The 24,473-nt window shown below is 37.6% G+C and overlaps 1 protein-coding gene across 1 annotated transcript in view; it reads right to left on the bottom strand.

Moving 5' to 3' along the window:
- The window catches only part of DTHD1 (death domain containing 1), a 60,636-nt gene extending 52,392 nt beyond the window's left edge, over positions 1 to 8,244 (bottom strand). Inside the window, 4 exon segments of the mRNA XM_036101904.2 lie at positions 1,325 to 1,652; positions 5,440 to 5,758; positions 5,761 to 6,054; positions 8,031 to 8,244. Of these exon segments, the coding sequence (XP_035957797.2) occupies positions 1,325 to 1,652; positions 5,440 to 5,758; positions 5,761 to 6,054; positions 8,031 to 8,244 (1,155 nt within the window).
- Positions 8,245 to 24,473: the final 16,229 nt, after the last annotated feature.

Raw genomic sequence — 24,473 nt, 5'->3', positions numbered from 1 at the left:
TATTTTCCAGTAGACAATGGTCCTCTTACTTTGTTGTCCTTTTTGCTCTGATGATCCATTTATGAAACATCTTGCTGCCCATTTTCTGAAAGTCACGTGCACTATCAACAGTTTTCACTTTTATAATGACAGTCACACAGACTGATCAAGATTAAAAAGCCACAGTCAAGGCAATGTGGACGGGACTATTATACATACAGGCTTCCTAGACCAAATATAAAATATGCTAGTGACATGAATTGGAATAAATAATTAGAACAGGCTTAGCTTTCATATTCTACTGTATAACCTTGTTTGTGACTCAGAAAAGACACAAATTAGAAAAAGAAGAGATGTATTGTAAAGAATTTCTTATTTAGTGGAATTTTAAAAGATTTATTCCTTGCCCTTCTCTTCAAATAATGACAACTTACATAAAGCTAAAAAGACAAATATTCTGTTTAAAAATAAATTCAATGGCCCACAGAAGAATCTTTAACCTTAGCTCCCATCAACTCTATGCTAAGTTTAATAACTGCTATAACCTGTCTTCAAAACATATGAATTTGTGACCATAGCGAAACTCAGAGTTACTACAATAAAGTCTACTACTAACATGTGTTTATAGGCTTCCTTTTATCTTTGTAAGTGCATTTATTCATTTAATCCTTATGACCCTATCAGGTGGACACTATTATTGTATTCATTTTTCAGATAAAGAAATTGAGTCATGGCAAGGTTACATAGTTTACCCACACTAACATAGCACGGAAGTACAGGAACCAGATTTCAAACCCAGCTAATCTTCCTCCACAACCCACATCCTAACTACCACATATACTGTCTTCTGTGTATGAACAGAACATAATTCATAGACTAAAAAACTATCTCAAGGGGTGCACACACACACAGTTGTTCAAGTTTTTTTTTACATATTTTCCCAACTCACGAACGATAAAAAATAAAGCTAGTATTATCTGGGGATTCCAACATTCTTAAATTTAGACAGAGGTCCATCACATTTAAATGCTAGTCTATTGCTAGTCTAAGGCATGAAGCTAATTAAGCCATGATTTTGATTTTTTTTTTTCCCCAGGTGAAAATACAACATTTTCTGGGTCCTAGACCCAAGTTCTTCTTTCCTAAGTTTGGCCAATAATTTCTGCTCTTTGATCATAAAGATCAAAAGATAGCAAAATATTCGTGAATTTACTGGCATTAATCTAATTAACCCTTCCATTTGTTACCAATGGAGCAATTATATCTCTACACAATCTGGTAGTCTGAGTAATATTTAGTAGAGGAGTCAAACAGCAAATGTAGATGTAGCCAAGCCTTTACCAACCTTATAACTTCCTCTCATTCCTTCCAGTGAATCTGGGGTTAGGTAACTTGATTGAAGGTTTATGTCAGACACTTTCACCATGATGTTTCTGTAGTTTCACCTGTAACGTGCAGTAAATGGAATTGCAATGCATATTAGAAATGGAATTTTTTTTTCCATATCTGAGCACTCAACAGTGATGACATTACTGACCAACTCTTCACTATCACTCACTATTAAAGAACTCATGCTATTAATTATCTGGCATTGTAGATGTTGTAGAATATATGACGGTGCTGTAATATAACAAGACACTTGGGGGCTGGTATCACTCAGCATATCAAAATACCTGCAGGAAAAAAATACATAATTTTTCCAATTATTTGATTTATGTACTATATGGCTAAATGCAAAAAAGAGGGAAGCAAACCATAAGAGAGTCTTAACTGTGGAGAACAAACTGAGGGTTAACGGAGGGAGGTGAGCGGGGGATTGGCTAAATGGGTGATGGGTGTCAAGGAGTGCACTTGTTGTGATGAGTACTGAGTGTTGTATGTAAGTGATGAGTCACTAAATTCTAGTCCTGAAACCAATATCACACTATATGTTAACTAGAATTTAAATAAAAAATTTGAAAAAAAATAAACTATAAAACAAATATAAATAAATAAATAAATAGGCACGAGCTCCAGAGCCACATTGTCTTACTGTGAATCCCAACTCTTTCACTTACTATCTCTGTAACCTTTTAGCAAGATATTCAACCTCTCTGTGCCTCAGTTTATTCAACTGCAAAATTATAATAAAATAATACCTATCTCATAAGAAGGCTGTGAGAATTAAATAAACTAGTATATGTTAAGTTATTAAAAATCTATGCTTGGCACATAGTAGGTATTATATGTATGAGCTATTATTACTATTTTTACTATTGACATTACTATTATTATTTAGGTGGTGATTTCTCAGTTTTGTTCACGTTACAAAATGAATCTGAAGATTGCTAATGCTTCTTGATAAACCAAGTACTAATAGCTGAATCATTTACTAAATTTTGAGGAAAGGAGATAAATACATATCTGGTACTGGAATTATCCAAGCACATTATATCGAATGATGTTTATTATGTTTTTTAGAAAACCTGAGAAAGGTACAAAAGTACTGTGAATTTAGGATTAGTCATGATAATCAGAAGCAAAATATTTACAATCCTCAAAGAATCAATACAAAAGCTTATTTTGACCACTTGTTGTACTCTTGCTTTTTATAACCATCACCTTTGCTGAAGCTTTTAGTGTCTTAAACATCTGAATTCAAATTTGAGATCAGTCATTATTTGTTTGACTTTAAACATCAATAATTATTATTAAAATAACCAACATTTTAGCTCTCTCTATGGACTAGATTTTAGGTTACACATTGTTTCATTTTTTTTTTAAATTATCTTTCAATAATCTCTATATACAACATGGGGCTCAACCTCGCAACCCCTAGATAAAGGGTCGCATGTTCTACTGACTGAGCCAGCCAAGTGCCCCCACACTGTTTCATTTAATCCTCACTAGGGAGTCAGGCAGGTACTACTGTCATCACCTTTTACAGATAAAGAAACTGAGGCTTAGAAAATTTCACTTGTTGAAAATCACACCGATGGTAAGTCTACAGAATCAATAATTGAATCCATCTATATTTAGCACAAAAGCCCAAACTCTGACATAATATCCTCAAATCATTCCAAAGCACTGGATTCTTTATCCATTACAAACTGAAACTAATACCTAATCCACAATAGTATGAAGATGGAATGAGATAAAATATTTAAACTTCTTATAATAGGGGGTTAGCATAAATTGCATGCCCAATAAATTAGATCTCTACATTAAAATTACCAGCTTGAGTTTCTCCTCTTCTTTCTACTTCTTATTTCTTATCAGTGAAATGGCTGAAATATTGGCAATGTCAAAGATAAATGAGAGGATCAATATAAAATAGAGCATTAATACCCAGTTCTAGGATAATCAGGTTTTAACTATTTTTCAATTCTTAGTAAACTGAATTTTATAATGCCCTTTAACATAGATATCTAAAAAATAATGTTGAAATCGCAGAGAAGTTTATTTATTTAGATTTATAATTCTGAACCTGTAAAGTTGGAAGGAAAATTACCCAGTACATTGGTGTGTTTGCATATTCTCTGATGACGGTACTTCAGAAAACGAAAAACAATTTCTGAATGGTTTAATAGAGAATACAGTGACCCAGCCTTGTATAACTTCAAAAATGATTTTCTTCTGTGGCTCGAAAACTATCTGCATACGCTCTTCTAAAAGACTGACGGGTGAAGTGAGGAAAGAGACCTGTAAATGCTTCTGTTTCCTCTAGCCTTAGTCAAATAGATCTAGTGCAGCAGCTGAAGTAATCAGATTGGTTTATGTTTCTCATTTCCCTTTGAGTCTATACACACTAGGACAACAACACTGGAAGAGATAGGTTTCTTACAGAAAGCTATCCAGGAAGGAATCACAACAGATTCCCAGCGAGGTTTTGTTTATGGCACACATATTTTAAGGGGCCTGATGGTTTCTAGCCTGAAGGATTGAAAGGAGTAGTCATCTTTATAAATATGCAAACCAAGCACAATTGGTTTGTATGCTACAAAGAGGAAATCACCAACCAGGGAACACCTAAGGGTGGTGTTAGAGGGAGTGGTTCAGCAGTGACTCACTAGTTGATGCTTTGAGTCATTTCTGAATGTGAGAATATGAAGTGTTAATGTTTTTCTCAAGTGAAATGGGCAACTACATATTAACTAACTTAATAGTTGTTTTGCAGGGGAAGTAATTCTTTAAAACTATGGGGTTTGTCAAGCATTGAATGTACTTCCATGACATCTATAAAACTCATTAGATTCTCAGCCCTATAGGGACCTCACAGCTAATCTAACTCAACCTCTTCATTTTATTGATGAGATAACTAAGGTCAAAATAGCAAAATGAGTTGCTTGAGATTGAAGACGCAGTTGTGGTGTTGTCCTGGAAATAGTATTATACACCTGAAAAGAGCATCATACGTCATGGCAGAGAGGGGTTAAGTGAAGTTTGGAAGCACGTGGGAAGTAGAGAAAGTGAGGGTTGTTGAGAGTGAAATCAATTACAAACTCACATTTAGCTCAGCGTGAACATCTGCCAAGTACTGTGGTGCTAGGCCCTTTACATGACTTTCTCATTTGACCTTACCAAATAATCCCAGGAAGTATATATTATTTCTACAAAGAAGAAAATAGGACTAAGAAATGAAGCAAGTTGCCCAGGATCACAAAACTAGTATGTAAAAAAACAGGAGATAAAATTTAAGTCTGTCTGATTCCCAAAGCAATGATTTTTTTCATTATGCCCGATTGTCTTCTAAGGGTGTGATCTTTGCAAGAAAACTATGGCTGTGAATATTTTATTTTATTTGGACAAATAGGGATTATTATCCCCTGTATAAGGGAGATAATTTATGAAGTGTATCTGTCAATTTCAACATTTTTTTTTTTTTTTAAAGTCAGGGGCTCCTTGAGAATCTGGGAAAAGCTTTGGACAATCTCCAAGGAGATAAAATAGGTATGAAAACATACACACAATTTTAATAACTTCCTAAAGCTTACCCATGCCACCTAGAGTCTACAGACACAGGTTAAGAATTTATGATAATTTATAAATAAAATAAATGTGAGAATTTATTTGAGGATATTGCTAAAATAAATCTGAGGCTAGAAAATGCTTTTCTAGAATTTGAAATCTCCACAGCTTCCTAGTTTTTCTTATTATAATTGAAAGAGTAGTGATTAAGAAGAGTGTTCATGTTCTGGACAATTGTTCATTTAAACTACTTTCTTCTATAGTGGATTCCTCTTCCTTTAAAGAAACATTTAATGTTTGTTTCCTAAAATTATAAAAAAAATATTAGTAATAGCAGTCATATAATTTTACTGGGAATAATTTAAACTGAATTATTGATTTACAATATCTTTTAGATATCTGAAATGGAAATATAAAATCCTCATCATATATGTATACTATGTATAATAATGACAGAAACACACGTATCAACAGCAGGGATATACAAGCACCTCTCACATCACATTTACTTACTCCTACTCCATTATGTTATTCTTTTGCTTTAGACTCTCTGAATCATTGGAAAGAAGATTATTCAGATTCTTGCTGGAGATATCACATGTTATTGAGGATGTGGTAATCTCTTCTCTTTGGCTTTCTGAGGTCTCTTGAATTTCTCTTTCTGTTGTCTGGATTATGTCATGCATCTCTTTCTTGTTGCCATTTATGTTCTCAACAGTCATGTGTTCTGTTTGTTTATCATCTTCATTTTCAGCATTATCTGGGAACATTTTGTTCTGCGACTCCCCTTGCTCTGTTACATCTCCATTCAATAAGGTATTGTTTTTTCCCCCACTAATTCTGAACTCACATGTGCTTTATTTTTTTTTAACTGGACCTGGTTTGTATAAGGACTTTCCTCTCCACTTGTGGGAGAAACAGTAGCTGTTTCTATGACATTTTGTTCCCCTCTTGCAGCAATGCCTGCTGCTTTGATATCGTGAATGGTGGACATTGTCCGCCGTGGGGTACATTCATCATGCGTGCTGCATAAATTACACATCTCCTTTTCTTCTTTCTTTAGAAGTGTAGCAGTGCTCCCCAAATATTCATTTATTTTCATGAGGCAGTCTATGAAAGTAGAGATTTCTGTACACACACAGATACATAAAAAGAACAAAATACAAAACTGAATCAAATTATATTTCTCCACTTACATCTCATGAGGTATGGCAAGATAACCTTAGAAACCTACCAAGACCCTTACCAGGCATTTAAGCCTTTCTCCCTGCTGAAGGAGAAGTCATTTGCACAACTGTCACTCTTTTAAAAATTTAGGAATTGGGGACAAATTGCTTCTTACTGTAGTGGCAAAGAATAAATCTAATCCCTCCTGCTCATAAAAATGCTTTGAATATTTGAAGGCAGACACCATGATCCCCCGATGCCCATAAAACTCTTCAATTGAAGTCAACATCTCCCTCAATAATTCCGTGATGATTTAGTATGATTTTGAGAATTGTTCCTTCTCCTTTGAATGTACTATATCATTTGTCAATGATCCACCTATAATTATTTGCCTAAAATTTAGCAAAACACTTCAGATGAGACTTGGGTAGCCGGCATACCATAGCTACGTTATTCCTACTGGTGCAGATGCTATATTTTTTAGGTGCTTTGTTGGCTGCTATGAGAATTAAGTTAGGTTTACACTTCTGCTGAGCTTGTGATCATTTACAATTTTCAAATTAGCCTTCCAAAAAATAGCTCTAATTGTACAGGTTCTGATTCTCTGATTAGAATGTGCACTGGCTACTCAAAGGCTGTTAAACCAAGTCAAGCCTCTTCACTCTGGTGTAGACCCTCCCCATGATCTGATCTGTTATAATCTCTCCTCACTCCATCTCCATGTCCTACCATTCTCCTCTTTGTCCATCCTTCCTCTGAGCTTACAGCTCATAGCTGAGGTTATCTGATCACTTCTTGCAGGCTTAGCAACTCTCCAATCTTTAGAATTCAATTCTGAACTAAGGAATATGTAATTTGTAGCCCCATAGGTCAGTATTTTAAGAATCATCACTAAATTATCCTTTTACGAGTCTGGGTTTATCTTTGGGCTCCAATTCTGACAGCTTGTGTTTTTGTCTTGTACCTAAGACTGCCTTTATTTTGATCTCCTCTTCTGGAAACAGTGTCCTTACCATTTTCCGTGAATAAGTATTTGTCTCAATATGTTGCCTAGGACCATATTCAATTCTCTCCAGAGACTAGAGTCCTGGCTATAATCTCCAGCTGCTATTGTCTGGGTCATGCTGCCTTTGCGCAGATTTCCCTGATGCCTACCAACTGCCCGCTAATAATTTCTTAACATTATCCCCTGGATTCCTGATTGATGAGACCTGCCCACTTGCCTTGACACTATATAATTTAGAGTTGGATTTCATGATACCACTCATCTTCTTATCTAGAGTAACTGTTGTTGTCTGAGATCATATTCATCAGATACAATGTTCTTCCTGCCATACTTCTCAGCATCCATAATTGGGGCTATTCCCAAGAATCTGCTCCCCTCTTAGTGTGTGTGGGAGGGGGGTCCAATTCTATAGCCCAGCCCAGCCCAGTCTTTCTAGAGTTTTTGCAATAATGGGTTCAAGCTCAAATAATTCTACACATAGAATATCATATTCCAATATAGAAAAACTGCTTGTTCTACCTCAAACCAGGGATATTTTCCTACCTTTAATCTTGGATCCTACTAATAATACCCTTGCCTGGAATGCACTTTCAAGATTCCTAATTTCTAGCTGCATAAATCCAATTCATTCCTTAAGCTTTGGTTTAAATACAGCATTTGATCTAGCAAAATTCCCTATTTCCCACTCTAAAAGTGGAATCTTGCCTGCTTGTGAAGTCTTAATGCACTTCCTTTCTATGTCTTTAATGGAACTGGCCTTAATGTCCCTTGCATTATTGTGCATTTGTCTTACCTTATTTCTCGTAATATATTGTTAGTCCCTTGTGGACAAGGCTCTGTCTTAGCCTTCTTTGCCTGCCCCTTCGTACATCTCAAAGTGACAGTCCAATCAACATTTCCTAGAGAAAGAATAAATAGAAGAAATCTCTACCTGCCAGCACAGTGCCTGCAGTGGGCTCCAAGAGCTGGTGAAGGGCCCCACTGCGTTCTTGACCCGGAAAGACCACTGTGGCTATGCAAGTGGCACCACCAGGCCCTTCACAAGGGTTATCACCCAGGAGGGCCGGCCTTAGCATCAGGTTGTGTCTCCATATCTGCTTCAGTATTTGGCCTAGTTTACCGGAGCCCGTGTCCTCTGAATCCATTTATGCTCCAGGAGTGGAATGCTTCTTTTCGGCCAGCAAAGCCGAAAGGTTTAGCAAATTCAAACTTGGCGATGGTACTTTGCTTAAAATCGAGGAGATGATCCAAGTGAGGCAGCCAAGCACTTTCTCACAATATAATAGTTCATTCAGCTTCTTGTTGACCAGTGAAAAGTTACTAGGTGACCAAGGAGGGGCGTTCCCACACCCTGGGTGCCATTGTGTACAGAATAGATTAACCACAGGGATAGAACTAGCTCACACCATCCCACTTACCATGTGTAAGTTTTACACATTTAATATGTGTATGGGAAGCCCCATAAGCCTCTCAAGTTTTGAGACAACAAAATATAGATGCTGTGGTAAGATGAGAACTTCATTAACCAAAGGTAAGCTGTTTAACAATATTGCCAACAAGATTCCTATGTGATATTTAAAAAATACTTATGAATGAAATAATATGATGTTTGAATCACCGCCAAACAATCTGGGAGAGTGGGAGTGGTGTACAGATGAATTAAGATGGGCTGTTACTTGTGGAAGCTGGATATGGTGACATGCAGGGTCTTTACAATTCTCTCTAATTAGCATATATTTATAATATTTTTATAATTAAGAGTTAAAAAAAAAAAAGATCGTTGGGGCAAGTCGAGATAGGTGCTTGGACTCTTTACTTTGTGATAATTTCTCTCCAATTAGATAAAATGCCCCTTCACTAAAATAAAGCAAACCCAAAGAGCGACTTTCTCTGAACTAGCAAGGACTCTGCACCATGTATAATTAAAAGTCAGATGCAACAAGTTCTCACCACTCCTGGCCCCTCAGTTGGCACATTATGCACGAGGCCATTGCAACACAGGACTTGATACATGAGAGCCTGGGGGGTTTGGGGGAACTCAGGACAGCCTGTTTCCTCCCCTCCATAGCCCCACCCCGATAAGAGAGAACACAGCACCTGAGGGAGAGGTCAGTACATTCCAAACAGACTCATGTTCTCTCAGAGGTAATAGATAAAATGAAAGCTTTCCAAAGGGGAGCCAGACCACGTCTTCCCACCGCCATCACATTATCTCATCTAACACGGGGATTCTTAAAGCCACACTCCTGACGCCTGGAAGACAAGATAGGGAAACAAAACCCAGTGAATAAAGAATAAAGAATGAATAGCACAGGCCTAAATACTGCCCCAGCTGCCCGTGGTTTGAAGAGGCTGCAGGAAAAGGAAAGGAGCATATGCAGCAACGTGCCAGGTTGGTGGCAGAAGTGGGGGCTCAGTGAACCTCTGTTCACCGAAAAGGCGATTTTTTTTTTTTTTTTGAGATAGGAGTTCATACCACATCATGGATCACATTGTTTTAGTATTTTTCACCTTCTTCTCAATACTAAACATTTTCTGGTTCAATTTTGTTTTCTTTTTTTTTTTCTTTTCTTTTAACTCCTGAAATAAGTATTTAGTTCTTGGTAATGTATATAGTGTATACAATGGTTTTAATTCAGTGTCATTTCTGAAAACTTTCTATAGCATTTACTGTGGGTTGAGCACTAAGTGCTGGGAATGGGGCCTTTTCGGATTTGGGAGAGAGGCAGACACATAACAGATTATGAAAATGCAGCTCTGCTGTGTTGAGAGGTAGAGCAAAAGTAGAAATAAAAAGATCATGCAAGCTTTGAGGAGTAGAAAAATAATTCCAATTAGAGGCCTGGGAAATGTTTGGATTAGGAGCTAAAGGACGATCTGGATTTGAGCAGGCTGGACAACAGAGAAAAGGCACATCCCAGCATAGGAAATAATCAAATGATCAAAGGCATGAAGGCATGAAATGACCCAGTGTGATCAAAAATGGGAAAGCCTGGCTTTAGAGGAGGATTCAGGGGAAGTGACTCCTCTGAAGGAGTCAGAGGAAGTGACAAGGGTCTAATAATTGAGGAGAGTCAGGAAGAGACGTTGGAATTTTGTTTGGCAGGCAAAAGGGAGAATTAAATTTTTTTTTTTTAAAGATTTTATTTATTTATTTGACAGAGAGAGACACGGCGAGAGAGGGAATACAAGCAGGGGGAATGGGAGAGGGAGAAGCAGGCTTCCCGCGGAGCAGGGAGCTGGATGCGGGGCTCGATCCCAGGACCCTGGGATCATGACCTGAGCCGAGCTGAAGGCAGACGCTTAATGACTGAGCCACCCAGGCGCCCCGAGAATTAAATATTTTTAAACCAAGTTAAAATATGACCAAAGCTGCACTGCTGTCGGTTAAGATGATAGAGACCCAAGGGGGAGGAGGCTTGAGGGCCCATGTTGGAGTAGCAACAGTGCGGCCAACAGAAGGGGATGCCTCGAGAGGAGGCTTGCTGTCAAGTGACCAGCACTTACTAAATCATCAGCTAGAGGGACAGGAAGCAAAAGCATTGAAAATCCATTCATTCATTTATTTGAGAAATATTTATTGGCCATTGGTTCAAGAACTGTGCTTGGTGGTAGAATGTGACTAGAATTTTTAGTTTGGATGACTGACTAGATGGTAAAAAAAAAGAAAGAAAGAAAGAAAGAAAAACTCATTGAATTAAGGAATTTAGGGGAAAACCGTTAGCCTTGATGGGTAGATAATTGGATTAATTTGGGATTTGTGGAGTTTGAGATAGCTTAGGACAGTTCTTTGAAATGTATTAGAAATTAAGAAGAAAAGTCAGAATAATCTTGGCATATTTGAATGTCATCAGCAAACAGCCGATGGATGAATCCGTGGAAGTAGAAGAGATCAGTGGAGATTTACACCATGCACATTTTAAGTGTTGAATAGAACTGGTAGTCAAATGCTGAACACTGTACCAATACACATTTTTTTCCCTTCTAGATATGTGAGAAAATTCTTTCTCAGGGCAGGGAGATAAAAAAACCAAAACATTTCTCTTTAGCCTCGTTGACATTTGCTATCCTCAAGTCCAAACTTGTTCTCTGTCTGGCTTCCCAAGAACATGTAATATTTGCAAAGTCAGACCTACCACAGGCCACGCTACATTTACTTGTTAAAACAAGCATCTGCATGTTCCTGCCTCTTGTTTTCAATGAATTGATGTCACTAACCATGGAAAGAACTGACATTTGCCATCAAGATTTGTGACACCCACAAATGTTAACTGCAAAAATTCACCTTGATGGGTTTGACATTTGATTAGCATCTTCATTGTGGCTACTAGTTATTATCACTACTAAGATTTTCTTTTACTTTCTTTACTGAGAACTCTTTGCTTCCACTGACATGAAAGCAACTCGTATGCAGTCGTGAATTCATACAGGACGTTATGTGGTTGAAAAGCAACATTTCTTAATGTGAAAAGCATCACAGAGAGTAGAGATGAAATTCAAGTTGAGTAGGTCCGTCACTTGTTTACTAGCTGAGAAAGAAAATTCTGCAAGAGACTGAACAATCTGTTGATGCCAGTCAGGAGGTGAGGACAATATAGTTTGCAGCGTGATAAATTAGGCCACTTTCCATGGGATTTATAGTGAGTAATGGTCGATAAGTCAGATGGAAGCAAAAGAGTTACATATGCTTGAGGTACTATGAGTCAATATTATAAGTCCTGTTATCTGATTTTGTTCTTTTCTTTGAGTACCTGCAGTTGCCTACATCAGAGATTTTGGTGCAGTAAGCACAGACTAAATTTGCCCCATTTGAAAACTCTTGTTGAATTTCTGTTTATTTTTTATCTGTTTTGGACAAGCTCATACAACTGCACGATGTGTGGAAGGAGGAGGAAAAGTAGTCGTTTTGTCTTTGTTTTCCCCCAGTAACTTGTTACAGAATTCTCAGTGTGCTTATCAATTTTTTAAAATTTTTAAAGAACAAGTGGTAAAAATTGAAGCTAAGAGTTCTGGTTAAACAATTTAGGTTAGATATATATTCTATCTCTGCTTCCTCCCAAAATGCCACTGAAGAGGATAAATAACATATAAATCCGAAAGGGCAAAGAAAAGAGGTGCTACTATGATAGACAAAAGATATCAACAAATCTGTATTTGTTGATCTTTTGGAAGATCAAAATCAGATGGACAAGTTCAATGACTTAACCGAGCAAAGAGAGCACCTCTAGGGTAGAAAACAGGCCAGTTCTTGCCATCGAATCTCAGACGGTAGCAGGAATTAGCGACGTTCAGCCCCACTGACTGTGAGAGTGAAGTGGGGAATATAAGCAAGTTATTATTGAAACTCGGTTTTGGGAGGAGGTAGATTCCTAAATCCCTTCCTCAGTCCCAAATAGCCAGACAACTCTCTCCCTCATACATCAGAAGCTAGAGATTTTCTCTATGAAGAAGCTGCAGCAGGGAGGTAGGATGTCTGGGCTGAGCCAAGAAATGGAAGGAAGTGTTATGATGATGACAAGGGTTAAGTAAAGTGTGACAGTGTTGAATAGTGAGGTCCCACTCTATTGTTCTGCTCAGTTCCAAGAGCAGGGCCTGGGAGCACAACCTCTCAGGCAGAAGATTAGAGGTTTCCTCTTTAGAGTAACTGAACACCCAGAGAGAAAAATCTATCAATAGTGGAACTTTTAGTGCCCCTTCCCCTCCTCCCCACCCCCAAGAGGTTGCCCTGCCCCTGCCAGGTCATCAACAAGGAAGCATCTGGTTGGTCCATCATAGGCCCCATCTATGCATATAAAGTTTTCTAATGATGCCCCTAATGCCTCACTTTTAAGAAGGGAATAACAGAACAAGGAAGTCGGGCCTTGGAAAAAGCCTCTAATACCATATTAGACACTTAAGCAAACATGAATAAGGAACTTGAAAAAATAGAGCGAACACAGGGAAGAGGAGAAAATATCAAATAAAGCTATAATTAACATCCTTAGAGCCTGGGATATGAGAAAATAATGCGTCTACAAAACAAACAAAACAAGAGATTTTCTAAAAAAGGGAACATTTGGACAATGAGAAAGAACTCACAGAAGTGAAAATAGGTTAACAGATATTTTTCAAACTGGTATATGGGTAAAAATAAATAGTTGAGGAGATCTCCCAGAAGGTCAAACAAAAAGACAAAGAGACAATAGGGAAAAAAGGAGGTTAAGAAAAATTAATGGTTCAATCCTGGTGGTCCAACTAATATAGGCCCTAGAGAGAGAAAATTGAAGGAAATAAATTATCAAAGAAGTAGTATAAGAAAGTTTCTCAGAATCGAAGAATTTCATATTCTGGATGGAAAGGTCCCAGAAAACAATACATGCAAATAATAATAATAATAATAATAATAATAATAACTGGTCATGTCATAATGAATATTCAAAACCCCAAGGACAAAGATCCTAATAGCCTCTGAAGAGGGAAAAAAGGTCACTTTTAAATCAAAAGGCACTGAACTTCTCAACAGCAACACTAAGATCTAGAATATAAGAGTTGTGACTTTAATATTCAGAGCGAAACCTCTTTCTAACTTAGAATTAAGTTTCCCCCATGCTGTCATGTAAGTGTGCAGGGACCCAAAAAAGGAAAGTTGCTATGATGTGGTAGAAAGATTGGCTAACACTGTGGTGGTATCACATTGCAATATTGTGACATTGTGATTTATCATAAGAAATATACATTTGGTTTTAGATCCCATTTCTGGAACAGAGCTTCTAAAACCCTTGGAATTTCCTAAGCAGTGAGAGCAATCAGGGTATCCTTGTTATGTTAATGAAGTGGCTTTTGGAAAAGTCGGATGAAGGCTGGTTGTCAAACTCTCCCTTCCAGGGAGGCAAGAGGTTGCTGGAGGCTGAATCAATTACTAATGGCCAATGATTTCATCAATTATGCCTCCGAATGAAGCCTCCTGTCAATTATAATTCAGTACAGCTAGAAAAAATAAGATATTTTTTTTAAATGTGAGGGGTGGGGGCACCTGGGTGGCTCAGTCGGTTTAGCATCTGCCATCAGCTCAGGTCATGATCCCAGGGTCCTGGGATTGAGCCCTGTTGGGATCCCTGCTCAGCAGGGAGTCTGCTTCTCCCTCTCCTTCTGCCTGCCACTCTGCCTGCTTATGGTCTCTCTCTCTCTGTCAAATAAATAAAATCTTGAAAAAAAGAAGTGTGCAGGGTGGGGAAGGCATTTTCAGGTCTGCATATATCAAAAAATTTGCCTCCTATGTACATTTTCTTGGGAAGTACTAGGGGTTGTACTCATCAGAAGCAATAGAGTTAACAGAAGAAAAAAGGCTTGGGAATGAGGACATAGAAAAGCCAGCAAAGAAAGGGACAGATGAATTAAATGCTTAAAATTAAATCCAGGGTGGCAGCCATGCCGAGGGCCTCAGGAGCTCCTAGTCTGGGCTGCAGTAGTCATCTGAGGGTCCAGGAGGGCTGTCTGCAAGGGGAAAATGGACCTAAAGAACCATCTGATGTTTTAACCATTCAAAGAGAAGTTTTGCAATTCTATTGGAGAATTTGGGGGAAGAATTATTGATAACTGAGCCAATGAGATAAAATGAGATAATTCGTAAATGAAATTCTAAAGGGAAGGATATATAATCATAGTACACTATATAGCCCTGCTATGGATAATATTTACATAGCCATAATAACAAAAAGAACTGTAATTACTTTTAAGTAATACTGGTGATATTAGTACATTACCAGGATGGGTACAGGAGGCACATATGTGGAGAATGAGTATAATCGGATGGATATGCAGGCAAAAGGCTTATTTCTATGGCAGGAAGTCAAATGTTTAAAAAATAAATCAAATCAAATCAAATATTTAAGAATAAGAGGAAATGAATATTTAGGAATATTTTTAGCAGAAGAAACTGCTAAAAAAAAAAAAATTGAATATGATTGTCCCTGGTGAAAATTGTGGGGAAGAGGAAAGCAACTCCAGACCTCTAAGGGCTAGTCCAGTGTTCCCTGTTGGGCCAAGGTGATGTTAAGGACTGCCTGACACTCACAGCTAGTCCCTGGTATTCTCCTGTTGAACACAAAACATTTCACAGAACATCAGTATCCTACAAGGACACTCTGTGACTATAATGGATCAAGGCAAAATGAAGACCATCTATAATCATGTCTAAACACAAACAAGATAGGAACATTGTCCTAGCCACAAAATACCAAACATCTCCCTATTTCAGCTCATATGACTGAGGGCTACTTCTTACCAACTGTAGCTTTAGTATTTCTGTAGTCTTCCCTTCCTGTAGATAAGATTTACGGAAATACCCAATCATAGAATTATCCCCACTTCTAAACAATTTCTTATCCAGAGCAAGAAATGTCCCCCAAATCACACAACCAAAGCCCAACCCTATAATAAGTCTCTTTAACTGAGACATTCCATGGCTCCCCATGGTGTGAGTTCTCCTTTACTGAACTGAGTAATAAGTTCTACCTATTCAATGACAGGTCTTTGACTGTAGGGCATTGACAGATACTTGGGTACTTCGGCTAGGAGGAGGGAAAGGAACAAGTGCTATTGATTTTCTTTAAAGTTGTCATGCTATTGATTCTTTAAGAACTATATACATGTATTACTTTGATATAAGTGAAATTTATATATTAAAAAAGAACTAAGGCCAAATGTTGCATTCATATTACAGTTGCATAACATATTCACATCCAGTGGGTTACTTCAGAACAACGAACACATATTCTTATTGACTTTATAAAGAGTATTTTGTCATTCGTAAATGCTTGGAATTCAGTGGCAGGTGTTCAAGGATGAACTTAAATTAAAAGTAGTCAGTTGTTTATGCAGCCATCAAAAGGAATGAGATCTTGCCATTTGCAACGACGTGGATGGAACTGGAGGGTATTATGCTGAGTGAAATAAGTCAATCAGAGAAAGACATGTATCATATGGCCTCACTGATATGAGGAATTCTTAATCTCAGGAAACAAACTGAGGGTTGCTAGAGTGGGGGTGTGGGGTGGGAGGGATGGGGTGGCTGGGTGATAGACATTGGGGAGGGTATGTGCTATGGTGAGTGCTATGAATTGTGCAAGACTGTTGAATCACAGATCTGTACCTCTGAAACAAATAATGCAATATATGTTAAGAAAAAAAAAAGAAGAAGAAGATAGCAGGAGGGAAAGAATGAAGTGGGGGAATCGGAGGGGGAGACGAACCATGAGAGACTATGGACTCTGAGAAACAAACTGAGGGTTCTAGAGGGGAGGGGGTGGTGGGAGGATGGGTTAGCCTGGTGATGGGTATTAAAGAGGGCATGTTCTGCATGGAGCACTGGGTGTTATGCACAAACAATGAATCATGGAACACTACATCAAAAACTAATGATGTAATGTATGGTGATTAACATAACAATAAAAGTTAAAAAAAATAAAAAAAATTAAAGTAGTCAGTTGCAGTTGGCATGATCCTCAAACAGAGGTGGAATAATTACCTCCTGGTAATGGCCCAATACCCAATAATTCATCTGGAGCACAGAGCTCTTGATACAGCAGAAGGTCAACAAATGTTTGATGATTAAGACAATGATGCGGGGCGCCTGGGTGGCTCAGTCGTTAAGCGTCTGCCTTCGGCTCAGGTCATGATCCCAGGGTCCTGGGATCGAGCCCCACATCAGGCTCCTTGCTCAGCAGGAAGCCTGCTTCTCCCTCTCCCACTCCCCCTGCTTGTGTTCCCTCTCTCGCTGTGTCTCTCTCTGTTAAATAAATAAAATCTTTAAAAAAAAAAAGACAGTGATGAGATGTAATAAATAATCCACGCATCCTTTAAAAAAAATCATCAGACTATTCTCCTTAAAAAGTAATTTTAAAAATTCCTTAATATTATCAAATACTTGGTCAGGGTTCATGTTTCCAATTGTCTCACAAAAGTCAGAAGCACCTTATTTTTCACCCAAGTTTTAAAAATTTGGCTCCAAATAAAGTCCAAATAGACAACTAACTCCTTGTTAATGATTTTTCATATGAATTAAAGAAACTGAAAAACTCATTAAAAACACGCCAATAAAAATGGTGATAGAGCAATTTAATTATAGGTTTGAAACTTTCATTTTTGCCATTCTTATGTGTGATAAGTAGAAGTAAGAGTTGATTTAAACTAAGTACCAGATTTGCAAAACTACAGCAGACATATTTGCAGAGGTAGTTACATTCCTTTATATGTAAATAGTCAATCTTTACCATTCAATTACAGTAATTATTGAATTTGAGATGCCTTGTCATGCCTGGGAGTTTAATACTGAAATTGGCAAGTTCTGTAGTCACTATGTAAAGAACATGGCTGTTCAGCCTGTCAGGGACTGTATTCGAACTGAAAAGTAATTAAGAGTATTCCATTATTTGGTTAGCAAAACCTCCTTTTTTAATAGCATTAATAGCCTCTGAAATTAATACCAGGGTTTAGATTACAGCTTTGCAACACTTCTCTGTTGAGTCATTGATGTGTTTGTAAGGATTCTGACTCTATACAGTCATGGGCTGATGACGTGAAACCAATGAAGTAAATTTTATGTGAAATAAAAACAAGATAGTTTTCCTCTCTGCCAAAGTTTTCGGAGATACACTTTCAAATGAGGGTGTGCCAGATGCATTGCTGCTGTGTACCTTATGGCATTCCAGTATTTTTTTTTTAAGGATTTTATTTATTTATTTGAGAAAGAGAGAACAAGCAGGGGGAGGGGCAGGGGGAGAGGGAGAGGGAGAAGTGAGCTCCCCGCTGGGCAGGGAACCTGATGGAGGGCTCCATCCCGGGACCCTGCGATCATGACCTGAGCCAAAGGCAGATGCTTAACTGACTGAGCCACCCAGGCACCCATGGTATTCCAGTATTTAGAATGTGTTTCTATACCTTGCTCACAGCTTGACTTCCTCTAGGGTGTGATTAGAGTTTTGAGGGTAGTTCTGGCAAAGAGAAAGAAGAAATACTGAAAGAAGGAGAATCTAGAAAGGAGAAAAAAGAAGGATCTAATATAAACTGTATATTCCTCCAAGTTCACCTACAGGCTCCCTCCTTTCCTCTGAACAGTCATGCCATAATCTACCAGTCGAATAGGACTGTGCTATTCTAGATCTCAATTCCACAAAGTAACCCTTCACCAGTACTCTATGACATCTCTTAGAGACCTTATTCCTAGACATGTCATACAAGGACTCATCTCCTGGGAAGAGGAATCGCCATCTGATTCCTCACACTGCAAAAATAAATTTGCGAGAAACAAATTCTTCAGCAGGAACCACACCCTCAATATCATGGAAACTCATTTTTGAAGTGAAGACAGGATGCTGACAGATGCGTGATTTGATGCTCTTTACAAATAATAGAGTTCTTCCAATTAAATATGGATGGGCTAAAGACCACCTTGGAACCCCACAGTATTGTCATCATCAGGAGAACAGTATTATATACACTCAATCCTCAAGTATCTTTGTAGCTCAGAAATGAAATTCATTATAAATAGAAAGTATCAATTTCCTCAGAACCACAACTTAATCCCCTCTTAGACCACTGTTATCTTGATACATTGATCTGATGCATTCGACTGCTGTCTTAAATTATGTACATCCACTAAAGATATTAACCATGTCCAATGTCAGAAAACATTATCAATCTTTTCTTTTTCTGTCACTTCTCTTCTCATTGCTCTTATCTCCAGGTTCTGGGCCACCCTAGGATCTCAGCGATTGGCAATGAATGGAGGAAGAAGAAGGTGATAATTGGCCCTTGGCAAGCATTTATATTATGAAATTATCACTGGCATCTCCTTTCTGGAACTATTTCCCCCTTGTCTCTCCCTTTCAACATATCTTCCCTGTTCTTTTTCTCTTGCTGCCTTGAATCAACTGCCAACAGTCCCTCGGATAAGCCCGTTTGCAATAGAGTCTTGGCAGGTCTGTGAGTTTCCTCACCAGCATTACTTATTATTTTTTTTTAAGAATGAATCTTCAGTTGTACCTCTCAGCCTACGTGTTAGGTCTGCACCGTGAAGTGATATCATCAGGAACACTTTTTTTCTGTCCTTTTGAGCACTGTTAGTTACCAATGCATGATTTTTTACTGTTTCATTTCTTAATTCAGAATTAAGCTATACAATTGTAAGGGAACTTTATTTGATTTTTAAAAACTAAAAACAAGAGTAAATTTCCGTTCTCATGAAGGATTCATCTTTGTTAGGACACAGACGATCCAAGATGGTGTCACCTTTTAAAGATGCTTTTACAGTTCCTGATAGACCCAGATAGCAGCTCCGTTGTAATCCCAGGTTCCCATAGTGAATTAAATCTGCTTTGGGTTATTTAGGTCACATACTGCATAAACGCCCTCTCTGTGTCATTTTTCTGTAAAGAGTGAGTGTGCTTCAGTTTTCTCTATAATATACATTTATTTTTGGAGCTCATTAAACAGGTTACGGAAATTTAAATAGGTCTAGCCAGTAGATAGAAGCTAAAGCTGAAGTTAGAAGTACTCTCTGTGGTATTATCTAACACAAGATGAGGGTCGTTTTTAACTCTTGGCTGCTACCTCCAAAGGAGCTAAGAGCACTCTGAAAATCAGGTCTGAAAATCAGGTCTACTCCTTTCTAAATATGCTGTGATTGCTTAAGAATATTAGTTTTGTTTTAAAAGCAATAGAGAGTGATTGCTATAAGCAATCCTTGTCCAGGTGGGGGTGGGAGTAAGAAAATTCTAGTTTAAATAGTATAGTCCAATTGGTCTTCCCCACCATCCCTTCATATTCCCTTTGCTACAAATACATGGTTGTAACCCCTCCTTAATCTTAAACTGGTTTGTATTTTTCTAAAGTCTAAGATCATTCCTGGACAAGAATAAACTAGGTGCTTAGGGATTAATTCTTCAACTGCATTTTAGTAAAGGTGCCATATGAATTCATTTAATTATACAGGACAGTACAGTAAGTCGACGCCTCTGTATGGAAAGCTTCCCCATGCTCTGAAAGAGTTAACCCCTCTGCGCCTCATCTATGTCCTAGGTGGGACTAATGACCACAGGAGAAATACGCCAGTGTGTTTGACACTAAAGGACTTTTCTTATTTCAAATGTACAAGAGAAATAATGTATTCATCCATGGGAAGAGCTGACTCCTCTGTTTGGGTACTTTTGAAAACCACAATTTCATTAATTAAATCTTCACAATTTTAATGATAGCTTAGAATAGTAAAAAGGAACAATTTCTAAAGAATTGATAATTACTAATTCAATTACTGGCAGTGCAAGGAGCCTTCAGCTTTACCTTGTGGGATAAGCTATAAGATGTTAAATATGCATTTTTAACACATTCAAAATATTCTCATTAAGAAATTCAACATTTTTAAAAAGTACCAGACTCCCAAATATTTTATTGTACTTCACTTGTTCTCACTTCAGCAACAAGCTCTAAGCAATTTCAACATTCTTAAGAAACCAGAAAGTAGAGCACTTCAAGGATAGATAGCAGGGAATGTTCGGAATTAAAAAAAAAAAAAAAGCCATGAGAAAATACTTTCAGTATGCTTTTCAAGAGGAAGAGGTGATCCATGGGAGGTCTATTTATGTAAGTGTATAAGTGTGTTTTGAGGATTTTTGCAACAGTTGAAATCCTTATCCTTGTTCAAAGGAAGAAATAGCCATGTGTTTGCATGACCATGTAGACTGATATTTTGAGTCATTACTTAATCCAGCAGCTGTGGCCATGCCCTTTGTATGATACAAAATAAACAAAGAAACAGAATAGAATAAGGCAAGTGAATTCTTTTTTTTTTTTTTTTAAAGATTTTATTTATTTATTTGAGAGAGAGAGAATGAGAGAGAGCATATGAGAGGGGTTAGGGTCAGAGGGAGAAGCAGACTCTCCGCCAAGCAGGGAGCCCGATGCGGGACTCGATCCAGGGACTCCAGGATCATGACCTGAGCCGAAGGCAGTCGCTTAACCAACTGAGCCACCCAGGTGCCCAAGGCAAGTGAATTCTTGAGCAAGTCAGTTCTGTGCATACAGCTTTGGCTTCCATAGAGTGTTAACTCTTTCAGTGTGATAGTGGTGATTGCCTCTCTACAGTTTAGCTGTGAGATTTAGACCAGTAATAGACATTGCAACCTATTTGGGGGCAACTTTAATCATCACCCGTGAGCCATGACTAGCACCAACAGCGAGACGAGATCATCAGCGATAATCCACTGGAGAAGAGCTAGTTTATCACCAAATCTGCTGGATAAAAGCGAGGACAAGTGACCTGTCCATCTACATATTCCAGAGAACAAGAGCCCCAAAGTGAGATATTTGCCTGCCAGTGAATATTTATTGTGTGCTGAGCATTCTTCTGATCCTGTATGTGGCTTAAAAGAAATAGTTCTTGTCCTTGTGGATCTTAAAAATCTAGTAGAAATAGCCAAATATTGCATTTAATAAGAATCGCAGGAAACCAAAAATTTACATCAAAAGAGCAAATTAGCCATGTGTTACCCAGGGTTTTAGAAGAAGGAATGCTATAGACTAGATAAGGAAAGTAAAGGGAAGAAATGGCAAACAACACAGGCAGGCAAGTGAGGCAGGGGATGCTAAATATAAATCAACTTAGACATCCTCAAATGCAACTACAAACCTGTGGCGAAGTCCCTGACTTACAGAATGAACAGTGGAACCACAGATGAACCAAGAGCACAGCAGTCAGGAGAACTTCAGGGTGAAGCCATCCCCAGGGATGCAGTCAAGCAACCACGACATTGTTCCACTCATCATGTAGGTAGACCAAGCACATCCTGTTTCCGTGGGGACAAGAACTGTGACACAGCTGACATCTTGAACTTAAAAAAAATTTCCTCTAGGTTATATACCAACGTTTGTTTAATGATGAGTTTCTTCTGCTCAACCCTCAAATCTCTTAGGCCAGTGGATAAATGAATTTGGTTGGCCCAAAGAAAACTCTGTGGCTGTGAGTTTGAATGAAAATGTAAGCATGGTGGGTTTTTGGTTTTGGGGGGGTGGGGTTGGTTTTTGGGATTTTTTCTGACCTGCAATGTGGAAGGCATGGAAGGCACTGGAAGAAAGAGTTTTACTCACACCTGCTGCGTCTCTAGGGGATCCTGAGATTTCTACTACTCCTCTATGTTAATTGCCAACATAACATTTTTCCCTATGTTTACTCTCAAATGATTTTCTAGGATACAAAAAAGGGTAAAGCAATGGAAATATATAATATAAGATAATTACTTCCACCCCCTTTCAGTTGAATCTTGAGATTCAAAGCTTTTGGATCTCTCATAAGCCTTCAGAAAAGTGCTGTTTTTATCCTATGGCTGATTACATCTGCTACATAAAATATAGCTTCCTTTGAGGTTTTGAATGATATATCTTTTGAAGAGCCTCAATACCAAGATAAAATAGAGCTTTATAGCACTTTGTAAACTCAGACTCAAGGGATTTCCCATAACTAGTGAGTTCCTTTTTAATATTTACAAGAAAACAACAGCAACCACCTTCAAACAATTGTATACTATACCAGAAATAGAACTGGCATCTAAATATACACATATATTTACACACACATTCTAAAATGTGTTCCACATGTTGTAGAAAAGTAAAATCCACCCATTTTGGTAAGTACCAATAACTTTCAGTTTTCAATCCTAAATTGAGCAAGATAACCTACAAATCTGTTCACTCGTTACAAATGTTTATTAAGCATCTACTATGTGTCAAATACTCTTTTAGGCACTGGACACACAAGTCCCTTTCTTCATGGAGCTGATACTAAAGTGAAAGACTTACATCCCGTTTGTGCAGCCTACTAGGAGAGGCTAACTAGGTAACTACTTAAGATAGACCTAAATAAACAATTTCTAATGCTGTGTATTCTCCCTTTATTATGTATTTTTGTTTAGAGTTTATCTTAGTGCTACAGGTAAAAAGACAGTTCTCAACCTGTTGCAGCGTGTAAAGATTATCTGATATTTCACAACAAAGTCAATACCAAATTCTTTCAGAACTGATTGTTTTGTTTATCTTGAGTGCTAGAATAAAGTAATTGTTAACAGTTATGCTTGAAACAAATCACTCCATTTCAAAATAATTATGAAGACTATTCTCCCTTGTTGTCAAGCATGATATCTGTTTTGATGATACTATACCAAAAAGTGTGTTTTTAAACTGGTTATAGTTTCACAAAACACTATAATGACTAAGAAATTGCAGATATATTTAGTATCATTGTTTTCGCCATAATGAATTTGGTCTTTTGACTGGTTAAAGGTCCATTTTCATGATGTCAGATCACTGAATGGAATTTTGAGTTCTTGGAACTTCAAAAGGCTCATTATGTAATATAACCTTCAAATCTAATTTGAAAGGAAATGCTTCACTAGAGTCCATTTCCTGAGTGTGTCTTGTAAATAGATTCAAGTTTGGACATTCCCTTTTGCTAATGCCACCTCTTTTTGTCATTCCTGTATATGTTCTCTTATAATTAGATATTGGAATGTTGAAATCCAATAAGCTTAAACTTAAAAGGAATCATACGATTCCAGAGCTGAAAATAATCTCTGAGGTTCCCCTAGTCCCACTTTGTTACTTTATGCTGAGAACACTGAGGGAAGAAATAGCTTCAGTATATGAGGTGTTAATACAGAGTTCATCTGCTGCCTGCTAGTTCCATTTCCCAGTTCTGGTACCTGGCTCAGGTGAAGAGGAAAGTTGTCTTCTTTTCAATAAAAAACATGAGTTGTAAACTTCCTGCACTTCCTTGAATTAGAATTTTTAAATTATTCATAACTCCTTTAAGTATTATTTATTTCTAAAATGTGGTCAATAATTTGTAATCATGGTTTGAGTAAACATTTATAGATACATAATCATATATATACTATAACATGTAATAATCTATATTATAATTATGTATATAATTTATTGAAAATTTTATAGCCTTCTTATTCCTCTCCCTTCCAAAACAAATCCAAATGTTTTAGAGTTCTTAAACTCATAAGCAATGTGATCATTACAAATAAAACCAGAAAGATCAGAAATCATACAAGGAGAAAGGAGAAAAAAATGACCAGGAAAGAGGTAAGTTCATTCTTTTTTTCTTTTCTTTTGATTCCAGTATAGTTAACATACAGTGATATATTAGTTTCAGGTGTACAATATAGTGATCCAACAATTCCATGCATCACCCCGTGCTCATCACAACAAGTGGCCTCCTGAATCCCCATCATCTATTTCACCCGTCCCCCTACACCCTCCCCTCTAGTAACCAAAAGTTTGTTCTCTATAGTTAAGAGTCTATTTCTTGATTTGTCTCTCTCTCTCTTTATTTCCTTTG

This window comes from Halichoerus grypus, chromosome 3 (assembly GCF_964656455.1).
Source record: "Halichoerus grypus chromosome 3, mHalGry1.hap1.1, whole genome shotgun sequence".
Lineage (NCBI taxonomy): Eukaryota > Metazoa > Chordata > Mammalia > Carnivora > Phocidae > Halichoerus > Halichoerus grypus.
Note: the sequence above shows the minus strand (reverse complement) of the source record. Positions and strands in the feature narration are given on the sequence as shown.